The sequence below is a fragment of the Thermobia domestica genome, chromosome 18, assembly GCF_964235325.1.
Source record: "Thermobia domestica chromosome 18, izTheDome1.hap1.1, whole genome shotgun sequence".
In the NCBI taxonomy this organism is placed as follows: Eukaryota; Metazoa; Arthropoda; class Insecta; order Zygentoma; family Lepismatidae; genus Thermobia; species Thermobia domestica.
In genome coordinates this window covers 64918218-64933634 of record NC_137471.1, presented here as the reverse complement: position 1 = coordinate 64933634, position 15417 = coordinate 64918218, and the positions used below count along the sequence as shown (strand labels likewise).

The window sequence follows — 15417 nt, the reverse complement described above, 5'->3', positions numbered from 1 at the left end:
TATAAAAAAAACATCTGTAAAAATCAATTGACTGTGAGCTACTGCTCCAATGTTTTCTATTAGTATGCTGATATGTGTTGTTGTGGGTGAAGTGCTTAAGTTTGTCTATGATTTGGGGAAGTTACACTTAAGATCGTCCTATAGCTATCCGTTTTTATTTGTTTCTTTGAAACAGTAATACAGTGTATGTGTGATATGCGAGTGTCGCATATGTAAAGAAACCGTATGTGTAAGAGAAATATGAAGCAGAACCACTCATATAGTTTTTCTTGCATTGTATGAAAAATATATTGCATGAATTAGCACTTTTCTATCAAGCATTACAGCGTAGTCAGAACACTAAGACGTGATCGTTTAAATAAGGGCAAGATAGTTTTTTTTGGGGGGGGCTAACTTAAATTCACTTTACACATATATATACATACAACAAAAATCGCAAGTTTCAGGGGATTGGGCCCCTCCTAGCCACCCTCTAGCTACGAATCTAATTTCAGCCTACCCATTTAAAAACTTCACGCTACGTTACTGCCCTCATACCAGAGATGAATGCTCTATGACTGAGTCACAATGTCTCTTTAAACTTTAAGATTGAAGTCTTGATTGTGTGGTTGGTTTCGAGAAAGAGTAAAAGTGGATCTGAAATGATAGGGGAACGGTAGGTCACACCGTCCCCTTGCCTATCTTTGCCCATTGTAATTTTTTCAGGAACTGGGGGACGCCGTACATATTCTTTAGAAGTGGGGGACGGCGTCTACCCGCGTTCCTTCGAACTTTTACCCCTGGTTTCGAGTTTAACCAACTTCAGTATCGAGATTATATGACACATGGACCTTCAGCGTACCTTTAACCTGATATCCGAACCTTACGAGCTTTCACCAGAAATCAAACTCGGGTCTTCCGTACTGAAGGCGTTGCGTTAACCTTATAGTAATTAGGGCATTCAGATTGAAGGAGTCTTGAAGACCATTTATTGAAAATTTATATTAAAACTTCAAGTGTATTTTCGAGAAAATAATCTGCTTTTTAAGTGTTGTATGATAAAATTAGATCTATTAATTTAATTTTGATGCCTAGTAGACTGAATAAATTAACTAAAATGAATCCCAAACGTTCAGATTATTACACAGCTACTAGTTTTAACTTGTTATTGGTAAATAAATAAAATTTATAAAAAAAAGAGCCCTGTTACTGTGTATTTGATTGAAGACGAGACATTCAGGTGCCACAAATATTTATTTATTATGGTAATTCTACATTGAAGGAAAGTTAAACTGATCTAATGAGCAGGAGCTGTGTTTATGAACATGCAACAGGCATTTCCGATGACGGATGATAAACTTCCGATGACCTTGCTTGCTATAGGTTATCTTTGAACAACGCGGGAACAGTAAATTCGCGCGGGAAATATGTGGTGATGTGTTGAAACTTGTCGAAATCACAGTTCGCGCCCTGAAGTGTTTGAGTGTAGAAGGCAGAAAGCAGCTTTGAAGATTTTAGTCAATATGTATCACAATGAAAATAAGGAAAATGTTGTGGCAAAATTTAAGGAACTGAATGTTGTGGAATACAAGGTAAATATAATTTTAGATTATATAGCCTACATTTTAAAAGAGAATTCGATGAACTTGTAGAACTTGGTTCGTTTCTATGTTGCAAACAGAAAAAAAAAGTTTTCTGATTTTCTAAAGATAAATAACATATATCTTTTACAAGTATAGTGTAAAAATATTGAAAGACAATAGTACTAATATGATAATGTATAGGGAAAGTTCATATAATAATGTCTTTAGCACAGTAAGTACCGTATCTCAAGTTTTCCGGTAAGAAATCAGTATATAAGAATGAATATGGTTAATGAAAACATAGAAAATATTTTCGTGTGATAAACGAGTTCTGCAAAGGATGCAAAAATCTTGTAGTTTTTAAAAAAATTCGTCATTGGAAGCAACTAATACGTGAAAATCATGTGTAGGTTAAGTTCCGCAGTTGGATGGGAATAAATAAAATTTACGGGGAAGAATCGATAGGAAAGCTAAGAGTATGGTAAAGAAATTAACTGTATTAAACCTGTGCTGCCTCCATCTGCGGGACCTAAGTCGAATGTTCGAATAATTTGACCAAATTACTCAGGATATGAGTAGTTGAGATTTAGGCGGGCATTTGTACCGTATCGCCGGACCACTTTGAAAACTGACAAAAAAGCACAAAAGTGTATTGCATTCGGTTGTGTTTTGTTGGATTACAGTAAGTTACGTTAGATTACGTTACATTAGGCGTGCAGTATTACTTTACTATGGATCCATAGTATAAGTATTAGTAGAAGCAGGAGTAAGAGTAGTAATAGTGGTAGTAGGAACGGGTTGGAAGCCCGGCAGGGGTTGGTTGGGTTCTGTTCTCGACATGAAATGAGCAAAGTAAAGACTTGCCAATTTTTTCTGTACATTTTACAATTTCTGGATCTGTATAGTAAAACAAGTGTACCTCTTCCCGAAATAGCCCATCCACCTCCACATACAGTGCCGCTAACATCAAAAACAACAAATACGACCACTTTCTTAACTTTTACTATTCCCCTTACCTGCGTTGTACTCATTTTTTCTCACAAACTTAGATAAATTCTCCAATTGACTCGGTAAATTCCCCAAAATTGGTCCGGCGATACGGCACTTAACCCTTTAGGCGCGCATAATTTCTTTCCCAAAATTAATTTTACTGTTAATGCATATATTTTATTCGTACTGGTTTACTTTTTGGCGCACCGCTAGAAAGAATGTTGAAAAATTATAATTCTTTCACTAATTTCCCTATTTTGCCCTAAAAGATTTGTGACGGGCGACGTTAAAATATCTGGCTTAGCATAGATAGAATTCAATGGTTAAATTCCAAAGTTGGGCGTCCGTTTCCAGCGAAATTTTTAAAATTTACAGGAAATATATAGATAATTTGATCGTTTGTGTGCTTGATAATATATGAGTCTCGAAAAATCTGTTTATTTGTTATATATAAGTGGTTATAAACATGGGACTATATGGCGAGCGGAGGGAACTACTTGGCGCAAGGTAACCGAACAGTTGCATTGTGGGAAAGAAACGAGCATTTATGTTACCAACATGGCGAATGTACAAGGGCAATGAACTAGCAGTTTTAACATTTGTGAAGGAATACATTGATAACGGGCAAAATCTTTTAAAAGTTTGTGAAGAGCACGGATTAATGAACCTAATAACAAATTGCAGAAAGTGTGGAAAGGAGATAACAGTGAAAAAACTTGACGAAAGCGGATGCCAAACTTCGGAATATATGCCGAATTCAAGGCATCTACCAGAAGTAATTGATGAAAATGCGCAATACTTTTTACGATTTGGATGTATGGCATAAAAGCTATAGTGCAGAAAAAAAAATTGCTAGGTAGCCAGCAGCAGCACGAATATCTAAACGAGTCAGAGGAGGGCGAAGCTGGTGTGGTTGCGTCCAGAAATAGCAGAAACGTCAGCGATAGTGGGTATACGCGTAAACGAAGGTAGTGAAAAGAAGTGGGTTTGGCTATAATGTGAGTTTGAGTAGCACTTCTCATGGTTTCATGCTAGTAACGTTCCATTTATATACATAAAATACAGGTTCTGTACACTGCAAAAATACTCCGCCGGCAGAAGATAGCCTATAATAATAACTTTCCAAATGCACTCGCTCATTTTATCTGTTGTAAAGCACTTCTACTGATTTTACACTAGTAACCCTACATTTGTGCACGTAAAGTACAATTGTATTACATTGTATTTAATTCTGTCTCCTACTGAAATTTGTTTCTTATAAATATGTCGTTTCATGAAAAATATTGAATAGTATCCATAAATTTTCCAAAATGTGGTGCGCCAAAACTACACCAGCACCTCTTCACCTTTTTTATATAAAAATGCCTTTTCATGCAAGTTATTGTATTTTACCTCTAAATCTTCCAGAAAGTGGTGCACTAAAACTACAGCTTTTTTTTTTTTTTTTTTTTTTTTTTTCGCATATCATTGTAGAATATGCTTGCAGACAGGTTGAGAATTTCGTGAAATGCTTACACAGGTAATGTTAAAAAATAAATCGTGCAAGGTATAGTGGCAAACTTACTCCCTTTTGTTGCCGTTTCCACTTTCGAGCTAATGAAAAATTCCAGTCTTCGTGTTCATTTTTCAAACATTACGTACCCTAAGAAAAGCTAAGTACCTATGTCTCCATGGTCCAGATACGTTATACTGTGTATAGTCATTCCCAAAAGTAAACTTGGGTGTCTTGGAATTGAGTCATAATGCGATTGTAAAATAAAATTATCTAATTTTTATATTGTAAACTCAGATCTGGATAAGATGTTCGGCCAGATTTTACTTTAGGCAGTTCATTCAATGGTTCGACTCCTTAAGACACCTAATCTAGTCTAATCTAATCTAACTTAATTTTTCATTACTGAATATTTATATCCTCTGATAGCTGTTAAATACCAAAAATAGTCATAATAAATAACTTGTCTAAAATAGTCTTATTGGTTGGTTTAATTGCAAAGATTTTGATTTTTTAAAAGATTGTACAGTTGCTGAAGTTTTACAGCAGGTCAATTAAGATAGTATATTTTTACTTTCAGGATCACAAAAATCACAAAGTACTAGGGGAGCATACTAATAATATAATACAGAATGGGCACAGCCAGGTAAGTATTGGAAAGCAGCATTTTTCACATTACTAAAACACCTTGAATTTTGATACTTATTACATTTTATACCGTGTGAAAACAGAGGACGTCTTTGCTGTTGATTCCGAAATAATTCTTTAAAATTAGTTTATGATCTAATCATTTAGTTCTGCTGAGTTCCAAATTTATTTTACTATCAGATTCCCTCTATGCAAAGTAGTGTCCGTTTTATGATGTCATTGGTAGAACTAAAAAGAGAGGAAGTAAATGATAAAATATAACCATATTTCTACAGGGTATTCTGCTTCCTTCAGATATTCAAAAAAGACTGTCAATGAACAGTCTATTCGCTCATTCCACCACCGTTAAATTCATCCATCTATTTATTGAAATCAGCCAGTTTAATTCGCCAATCCAATCAATTCCTTTGGGGGATTGGTATCCCCAGCGTAGTGAGAGATTTGTTGTTGCTTTGGAACGAAGTTGGCAGGAAGTACTGATAGACTGTTCCGTATTTTGTTTAGGGCATTTTTTTAAAATTTGGCTCTCATTGGAAGCCACTGTGCTGGGAAGGGACGTAAGAAACTACTGGAGAAAGTTTTTTTTTTTTTTCCTTTCCTTATGTCGAAATTATGCACGCTAGTTATTTCTAATTTACCTTCAGATAGGTTTGGCTTAAAAGTTTTCGCGAGGGTGTTTTTGAATAAGTACACTTCACTTTGTGGCCTCATCTTTCGATGAAAAAGTACTTTCTGATATTGATCTGTTCCCTAAAATTACATCAGTGGAAAGTGTATTAATGATGTAAAATATGTTATTTCTTCCTCCTCTTAATATAATTCAGCCGTGAGAGGTGTTCTATAGTGTTCTGGGTTGTTCAGGCACAACGGTGTTTACGGTGTAGTTAATGTGTAACTAGCCGACCCTCGATCTTGTTATACAATTTATCATTATAGGGAGCGGACTGGGTATTGTGGTGGCTAACACATTATAACGGCAAGCCAAGCTAGTGATTTTTTTTCTGTGCCAATGAAATTTGTATTGTTCCTCTAGATGTATGGAAGAGGAATTTAGAAGATACACCAGTTAATGAAAAAGTGTTTGGTGCGTAGGGTCCGTGGTTCGATCCTATTTCGCGACACGTGAGCTTTCTGTGGACAAGGAATGTGCGTGACTGACTTTTCTCGGGGTTCTACTTTCGTCATTCTACCATTATTATCCACTCCATCGCAAGGATGTAAAAAATAGAGGATTTGCCCATATGTATCTTCATCATATGAACATAATGAAGCCAGAAAACAACCGAGCATCGTCTGAACCGGCACGTTTGATTGGCTACTCTCGTTTCCGCCATGATTGTTGACTCGAAACATTGCGATCTTAGTGGCGCGGAGTGGGCAGAGTAGGTGTGGCGAAGCTGTGACGTATGGCTTCACGATTTAGTTGTATGGGCAGATCCTTGCTCCATCGTCACAGTCGCCTTTAGCCCTGGTGCATAACCGTGGAATGTTAAAGAAAGAAAAGTATGAATCTATTCCGTGCATTCAGCAATTAAGTGATTTATCCAAGACATACAGTGTAATGCATTTCGGAATTAACCTTCTGTTATTACAAGTTGCCAAACTATATTCATAAATGGAGGGGAGGTAGAGCCCCTTCGTGGTTAAGCGTTTAGCATACGCGTCTGTGGCATGGGAGACCCGGGTTCGATTCCCGGCGGGAGCTCATGTGGTTAGGATTCTACGTTAATCGTAGGTCCCGTCTCATGTAGCCTCGCTGCTGAAAGGGACGTTGAACTCAAAATCAATTTTCTTTTTCTTTTAAATGAACAACAGCTGGGAGAGAAGTGGCTTTTTTCTATGTTAAGGTATATGGCTTGTCATGTTCAGGGAAAGGAATATATACATCGGGACAGCCTAAAGGGCTCTTTCCCCAACCACTGCTTCTTTTCATCCCCACAACCCTCGGTCAGTCCTCGCGAGCGTTTAAGCTGTCATTGCTCTGTGTTGCCGTACCTCCGATCCACTTGTGTAGTTACCCGGCAAAATAAGGAGAAAGCTTTCCTTCCTATTTTCAGTTAACAAAAAAGACTAGGAAAAAGGAAAGAAGGGAAAGGAATCGAGGCAACATTGGTTTTTAGGCAGAAGGGATCATAAATCTCTACCACGTGTCGCGGAGATTAGTTAACGGAAGGTTTAGAGGGGTGAACAGGGTTTTCAGAATTCTTGAGAAAAGAACAGTCTAAGTATGACCCAAAGTTTACAGGTCAGGTCATGGTCATCAAAAACTGTTTTCAAATTAGTTGGAATGGTAAGTTTTTCTATTTGTATGAACTTACAACACAAAAATGAACAAACTTTTTCTCTAATAATTTGACTGCTGAAAATTGGTTTAAAAGGAATTTCCTCAAGACAAAAGGCTATCTTCACGTATGATGGTATATTATTATTAATATTGGTATGAGATGTGTACTCAGTGAATATTATCATGAAAAAAGCATTTCATTGAAAAAATAGTGTCATTCAAGTATCACATATCAAGAATTAACTTCTTTTAACTGGCCAATGGAGTGTCCCTTTTTTTCTTAAAAATTAGAAAAAAATGATGTTTCAGAACTCACATGTTTTTCTTTAAAGAGAATGTATTATATGAAAACTTACAGGTCTCTTCTACAAGAAATTTAAAGATATAAGACAATGGAAAGCCCTAATTCTGATGTAAGTGTTAAAAGGTAAAATTAAAATTGGAATACGGTTCAATAAATAAAAATTAGTTACATTGAAAGCTAGATCTCTTCATTGGCATGAGTCACCTAGATAGTCCCTTATCAGTTTGTAGTGCCCCTCTCTTTTTTTGTATTCTGTAAATCTGGTTCCCCATACGTTTGCGTAGTTGCAAAGAGTTTTGCAAAATACTTAAGTGTGCATTTATTGCAGTTGTTTTAATAGAAATTTCATAGTTTTTATTTTTTTTAAAGGTAAATGTAAAACCTCTTCCAAAGAAGGTAGCTGACACAGAAGTTGAACCTCTTCTAAGAGAGAACCCACGACGTTTTGTTATCTTCCCTATTCAGTATCATGACATTTGGCAGATGTACAAGAAAGCCGAGGCATCATTTTGGACTGTGGAAGAAGTAGATTTATCAAAGGTAACTGCAGAATATAAACAAATTACTGTAACGTTCTGTGCACAAATTTAGAGTACTTTGAAATAGCCCAAGCACAGGTATTTTGATACCCATATCTCATTTATCTTCTACAATTAATCTTTCAATAAATATATAAGCATAGCGGAAGTTTTTAGTTTCTAGTTGCATTGTTGTGGGGTCGTATGTCTTTACTTTTGAAATGCCATGTGAAAGCTTCTTTTACTGAAGAAAAGATACTAGCTAGGGATAAACTTAAAAAAAGTAGGATTTTAACTTGGTATATATATATATATATATATATATATATATACACCAAGTTAAAATCCTATATATAGTTGTTTTGTTTGGAAAGTTAAGATTACTAACAACGCAAGAACTAGGAACTAAAAACTGCTATTCAGTGGAACTACATTTGTACATTTACTTTACGAAATGAATTAAAACACCAGTGTTTTTAATAAATAAGGAATTTTATTTTTAATTGTGGATCAGGCCCACTCTTAATCAGGCATTTAAGGAGTCTTCATGTGTGGCTCGGAAGTTAGTTTGTTACCCACTATAAGGCATTGCTGGTTAGTTCTAAATTAATTTCGTTCGAAGGTATGGGCGAAGCAACTCGGTTACTTTTTTTTTTCTGTTTCTTCGCTCAGCAAGGTGTCTCAATTTAAAATGTTTACTTCCACTCGATAGTAGTATCGTCTTTTCGCATCTGAGAAACAAGCTGAGATTGTACCTACATTTGTTGTTGCGTAATGTGAACTTGCAAGATCTTATCTCCTGGATAGGGTGAAACTAAAGCATGCTTTCAAAATAATATAATTATTATTTTTAAATGAAGAAGTCAGTGACAGTGAGTGGAGAGTTCCCTTTGTTATAGTAGTTCCCTTTATCAAAAGCCACGCATTAAGACAGTACATTCTTCCCTTCCTCTGCCCATGTCCCATGAGGAATAAAAAGCTTCCAAATTTCATCCATTTGTTATCAATTCAAAACAAATGTAGTAATCGTTATTTGTTCACTTACCTTTCTCGTAGCTTGAAAATTTCAAAATTCATGCATGTGGCTGTGAGGAAATCTTCATTGTTTTAGGCGTATAATAGAGGCTTCTCCAGGTCTTAGTTTAGGTAACACTTCGTCGAAAATGTTCAGTAGTTTTGGCACGATGAGATTACATGTAGTGATCTTTTAGTTGTGGAGAGAGAAGTTTTTCAGATATCTGAAGACCAAATAGAATTGATGAGTAGAAATAACGATACATTTATTAAGTACACCGTACGAGTGTAGACTACGAACACGAATTAATCTGATTCTCCATATCTTTTCAAATATAATTAATTCTCCTGTGGAACTTAAAGACAACTTAAGGGCTCCTTTGTGGTGCAGTTAGCGTACGCGCCTTTGGCGTGGAAGACCCGGGTTTGATTCCCGGCGGCAGCTCATGTGGTTCGGATTCCACGTTAATCAGTGGGTCCACATCTCATATAGCCTCGCTGCTGAACGGGAAAGGCAAGTTAAAATTTGACGTGCGTGAACTCTTTACTTCGATTTGTAGTAGAAGTCTATAGGGCAATTTAATGTATAGGTTCTAACCGTACAATCTACTTAGCGTGGAGTTACTCCAACCGTGATTTCTTAATAGGTTGTTAAGTGTTATAGTGTATTTTATCAGTTTTTAATCATGATAATTTCAGATTTAGAGGTTAATCACTTATTTTCTACTTCTCTATACTTAAGTTTTTCATGAATAATGAAATCTCCATGTTGGAATCGAATCTGAGTAGCACATGCATCGAAGAATATATTAAAAAGTGGAGTTTCACATTCCAGTACTTGAGCATATTCTTCATATATTCACATAGTTGTTTGAACGTTTTATTCAAATGAACGAATGATGAAATAATCGGAAAATGATACGTGAAAGCACAACTTCAATATCACTAGTACTAGATCGATCTGCTACTTGGGAATTCTGAGATATTGTAATGGGAAGATTACAGATTGATCATAGAACTGGCGTTGCTTGTTGTTTTAAATAACAAGTATACATTTTACGGATTAGGTAAAATACTGCAAACTTTTTTTTTTTTTTTTTTTTTAATTTTTGAAAAATAATGTTCTATTTAATGTGAACCAATAGGAATTAAAACAATGAATTGCTTCTATATTTTTTACAATTATTACTATGCAGTGTATCAGTTTTAAATTAACTAGAAATCACTAATGTGTAATATAATAAGGCAAAATAAATATTTACTTATTTTTACCCAAATTTTCGGCAACTGTTAGCTGTTACCTTTGAGGGACGAAAATTCGAAGTTTTATTTTGCTTCATTAGTATACGTTAATTTATATAGTAAGTACGCAAACAGATATGAATACGTTAATATTTTTAAAAATATCACTAGTTTAGGTAATTACTACAGTTTGATCTCAATTTTAGTTTGTTTCTGTGCTAATACTAAAATTAAAACAATCGTTCGTATGCCTGGTTTCAACAAAATATGACTCAATGTTGTAATGTGGTTGTTTTGGCGTTGAGTGGCGTGCAGCAAAGCTAGGTTTATATTCGGGATTTTCGAGTGCACTTTTTCATTATTTACTATCCTTTGGTTAGATGGGGGCTCCGCCCCTAACCCACCGCGTTTGCTCGTCCTACGGTCTCGCATCTTACGTATCAGCCTTTGCATCAAGAGTGAATTTCGTGCATTTGCTCTTTAATTACATTTCGTTAATTTGGCCCAGCTGGGGGCTTCGCCTATGGCCTCACCTCTCTTAAACCCTCAATTCTACAGAATTTCAAGTTTCTTTTCCTATTTTAACTATCTAAAATATAAGATTTTGTATCCCATGAAAACGCCCATTTAAATAACAGGAATTTCTTCGTCCCCCCTTTAGACCCTCTTAAAATTAAAAATAGTCACTTTTGACAATTTTCCTGTGAGTTAGTCTCGGAAAGCTACAGTCATATCAAATTTCTATATGTAACAAGTAGTGCTTTCGGAAGAGACTACTTCTTTCATCAGCCTGTTGAAGACTCAAAAAGGATTTAAAAAATGGTTAAAAGGTTCAGATATGTAGAAAACATGTTCTGTCAAACATTAAACATTACCTTTTGCGCTGAATATTAGTATTTTTGCTTTTCTCATTGAATATCATCACCGCTCGCAATATTGTGATATGTATCCCTCATCGTTTGAGGAAACTAGTTAACACAGGGGCCTAGCATGAGATTTAACCTGTTGTTGCTTTCGTATCTAACGAAGAACTTACATGCTTTTTTTTTCTTTCTTCTAATAATCAATCACAGAAACTTATTACAAAATAAATAAAAATATTATTTAAAAAGTAGTTAGCAAGGAACAAAGATACCATGATATGTCATCAATTACCGTTGAGTTCATTTTTCTAGTCGCTGCCTTAACCTAGATTTTTGGGTAATTCATATTCTGGTCAGACTAATTTCTATTGGTGGCAACACTGAAAATTCTTCCCATAGTATTTCCGGGTGTAGAATAATATCTATTATTATGGTAAGTTACATTTGATTATCTCTTTTCACTTACGAAAAACGGGCAAAAGAAAAATTGTTATAAAACTTACCTAATGTACTAACTGTTCCTCAAAAGTCGCTACTGCAAAAGTCCTATGATGTAATTACCATAGCGGTGACAAAACACAATATCGGTAAATTGTCTTGGTACTTCAATTTCCACAAATTGTCATTTCCGTATGGCTGCACGTAGTCACCAAAGCAAATATTTCAGGATTCCATTATCAAAGATAACCTTCATCAGCGTGCGGTAACTGGGAATAGCAATTATGTAAATAAGTTTTTTAAAGAAAATAGGTTTTCCTATTACAGGGTGTCTACCAGTCACGAAAAAGTCGCGAAATTTAGCTTTTGGGTTTTTTTTTTTTTTTTTTTTTTTTAAATTGTACAAATGTAAGTACAGATTGGAAAGTTTTGTTCTATAAAACGTTAAAATTCACCACCGAAAATGTATATGGTCGGCTTTAAACGCTACCAAATCGCAAGCAAATTAAGTTTCTATCGCATAGATGAAAATTTGGTCTAATTCGCACCCATATTCGCTCTTGAAAACGTTAGGAAATTTTATGATTTGGAAAAGAAAAGGTCACGAAATTTCATTTTGGAATTTTAGTAGACACCCTGGACTTGTTCATATGACTAAACTATTAACGTTCTTACCGTTCGCATTAGTATGTGGATGATATTGCGAGAGAAGATATTACAAGAAAAAGGTGGTGATGGTGACACAATGTTGAATTTACAAACTGGAGCAGTAAAAAATAATCTTAGCATCTGTTAAGACGAAATGAAGAATATCCAGTTGCACATTTCGAAAACTTGAAAACCAAAAAAAATCGCATGTATAAGCTATGCAGAATTGCGAACAGGAATTTTCGCATAACCATATCACACAAGAGGTTTACGATAAAACTGTTTCATTGTAATTCCTAGGATATTGTAAAATTAAGATAACAACTAAATAAGATTCAATGCAGTACGATAATCTGAATAACTAGTACATTCGCAACTACATCATTGGAGCACTTCAGGTGATAGCAAATGAAGAACCCGTGTATGTAGAACTCCTAAGGTCATAGAATCACTGAAAAAAAGAAAGCAAGTAACGGAACAAACAGATGATTGAGGCAGAGATTAGGGAATAATTAAAGGAAGAAGTGGATTTGTATAATTTTTTTCCAGCAATTAAAAGCAGTTTGAATATAAAGAAATCAATCTTCCGCTCGGACGTGATCCATTTACAGCTTATTTTAAAAGAATACAATTAACGAATGACAGTTGAGGACCAAAATAAAAATCCCCAAAACACGTTATGTCCGTTGCAGGTAGGAAACAGGAGTTTGGAGCAAAATTATTGTTCCGAAAGACAAGGAAATTATTCAGGGTGTCTATCGGTCACGAAAGTCACGAAATCAGAAAACTGTCATGAAAGTCAAGAAATTTAGTTTTTGGGTCACGATTTTATCTGTACTAATATAAGTACAGACTGGAAAATTTTGTTCAATAAAGCATCAAAATTCACTACCAAAATTGTCTATGATCGGCTTTAGACGCTACCAAATCGCGCTTCTATCGCATGCATGAAAATTCGGCCTAATTCGTACCCGAATTCCCTCTTGAGAATGTTACGAAATTTTATAGTTTGGTGAAGAAAAAGTCACGAAATTTCATTGTGTAAATTTAGTAGACACCCTGTATTATTTTGCAGTTTTTATCACATTACATTATTCAACATTTTTTTTTTTCTTTCTTCACAGGACTTCGCGCACTGGGAATCCCTTAAAGCTGAAGAAAAGCATTTCATCTCCCACGTATTGGCTTTCTTTGCTGCTTCCGATGGTATAGTCAACGAGAATTTGGTTGAAAGATTCAGCCAAGAAGTTCAAGTCCCTGAGGCCCGTTGCTTCTACGGGTTTCAAATAGCGATAGAGAACATTCACTCTGAAATGTACAGTCTCCTAATCGATACATATATCAAGGATCCGATTGAAAGGTAAGTTTCAAACTTATTTTACAGCTTTCCTTTCGTTCAGAGTGGTTACTATTGTAATGAAGAGAATGGGATTGTGTTGAGGTTAGTCTTAGAATTTCTATCTATAAAATGTGTAGTTGATTTAGGATGTGACACACAGAGCGGAAAAATACACGACTGGACCGGATCTTGTCTTTGAATTCAAACGTATAGAGGAATTAGTATGCTAAAATCTGTTTTTTCCACTCATTAATATGATTTAGAAACTCGCAGCTTCAAGTACAGAAATAAAAGCTGTCAATTGATCCTATTCTATGCCAATGCAATTTTAGCAGGATGTTGACTCTAAACCTCGGATTTTATTTGGCAAAAACGTTGCATTTTGCTGTAACTAGGCTGTCAGCAATAAATTAAAAAATCTTCCAGGAGAAAAGAATTCTTGACTTCGCATCGGACATTCAAACTTAACACATGGATTTGTACTTCGTGGCAACAACCAACCTTTGTCTGCATCCTGTGGAGCTAGAAAAAAGTCGGTTTCTGCTTGTGGGTTGTAGTTATGCTCAGTTTTGAACAAACTTTGCTTTACTAGCAGACTTTCAAAATTGTCAAAGATTACAACAGACTGATTTTTTGGATTTTGTTAAAAAAAAAAATTATCTATTTATTTATTTTAGTTAGTTTGTGGGTCGGTCGGTCGTATTGCAATTGTCGTAGTGGTTATATTTATTTCTCCTTCCCTTCAACGTATTTGTCTACTGCTTGTTATCACTTAATACGTTCTTTCTTTCATGTTCCAATGACAATTCCGAAATGTACTTGACTTTCCTCTTTCATGCTAACTTGAGCTTTTGTTTGGCGTTGCCACATAGCCCTGGCAAAGGAAGATTAATATCTCACTGTGTGACTAATTTTATCCTTGTTCATGTGCTTTTGTGTGTCTTTGCATGTTTTGTTGTAATATTTACTTTCGTGCAGGGTTTGAAAAAACCCGGGCTTTTTTGAAAAAGCCCAACCCACCTGGGCCCATATGGGTTTTTTCGAGTATTTTCGGGTTTAATCGGGTTTTTTCGAAATATTTCAATGTCTTTGGGGTAAAAGTGTTAAAATGTGATTTATATTTCAAGATTGTCATTGTCACAGTTCATAACAATTTTCTTCTTACTGCTGTTTTGAAAAAAAGGGCCGCCATTTTGAAATTTTACATTCGATCGCCGAGAAAATCTATACAGCAAATTTAGCATATCTCCTGCTTCCACCGTCAGTATTTCAACTTAAAAGACAGAAAATTGCGCTTCGTAGCGTGGATACCGCTGTTTTGAAAAATGGCCACCATTTTGATATTTTAGGTTGGTATGCCGCCAAAATCTATACAGGAAATTTAGTGTCTCGTGCTTGCACTCTGAAAATTTTAACTTAAAAGGCCGAAAGTTGAGTTGATTTTGTATTTAACGTCCCTTTCAGCAGCGAGGCTATATGAGACGGGACCTACTGATTAACGAGGAATCCGAACCACATGGGCTCCCTCCGGAAAGCAAAGCCGGGTCCCACACCGAAGTCGCGTACACTAACCGCATAGCCATGAAGGAGCTCGGCAGACAAACGAACAAAGGTAGATCAAGTCGTCCAGAAGCCTGGCTGACGTTCGCCAAATATGAATACCAAAAGGGGTCTATTAATTTAAAACAAAGATACAATTCATGTTGTATGAAATAAATAAATGCTTTAAATTGTCTTATATGAAATTAAATCTTCCAGCGTAAATAAACCTGCCATATTTTCTCCATGAGAATACGGGACACCTCAGATCCCCCCTTCCTCAACTTTTCAACACAATGCAATGAACTGTAGTCTGGTTATGAACAAAAGTATAATAGGACGCGGTGGCTCAGTGGTAGAGCGTTCACCTCTAGTGCATGGGGTTCCTAGTTCGATTCCAGCTTGCGCCAAGTGAGCTTTGTGGTGGACAAACACCTTTGTGCGTGGGTTTTCTCGGGATTCTCACGTTTCTTCCCACTTTCTTCATTCTGTCATTTCATTCATTTCTCATCATCACCGTCACCTTGAGCATAGCA

The 15417-nt window shown here is 35.7% G+C and overlaps 1 protein-coding gene across 1 annotated transcript in view; it reads left to right on the top strand.

The window, feature by feature from the left end:
• The first annotated feature begins 1390 nt into the window (after nucleotides 1–1390).
• RnrS (ribonucleoside-diphosphate reductase subunit M2) overlaps nucleotides 1391–15417 on the top strand; it is a 29222-nt gene continuing 15195 nt past the window's right edge. The window contains exons 1-4 of the mRNA XM_081746135.1: nucleotides 1391–1571; nucleotides 4625–4690; nucleotides 7650–7820; nucleotides 13128–13363. Coding sequence (XP_081602261.1) covers nucleotides 1503–1571; nucleotides 4625–4690; nucleotides 7650–7820; nucleotides 13128–13363 — 542 coding nt within the window. The 5' untranslated portion in view covers nucleotides 1391–1502. The remainder of the gene's footprint in view (nucleotides 1572–4624; nucleotides 4691–7649; nucleotides 7821–13127; nucleotides 13364–15417) is intronic.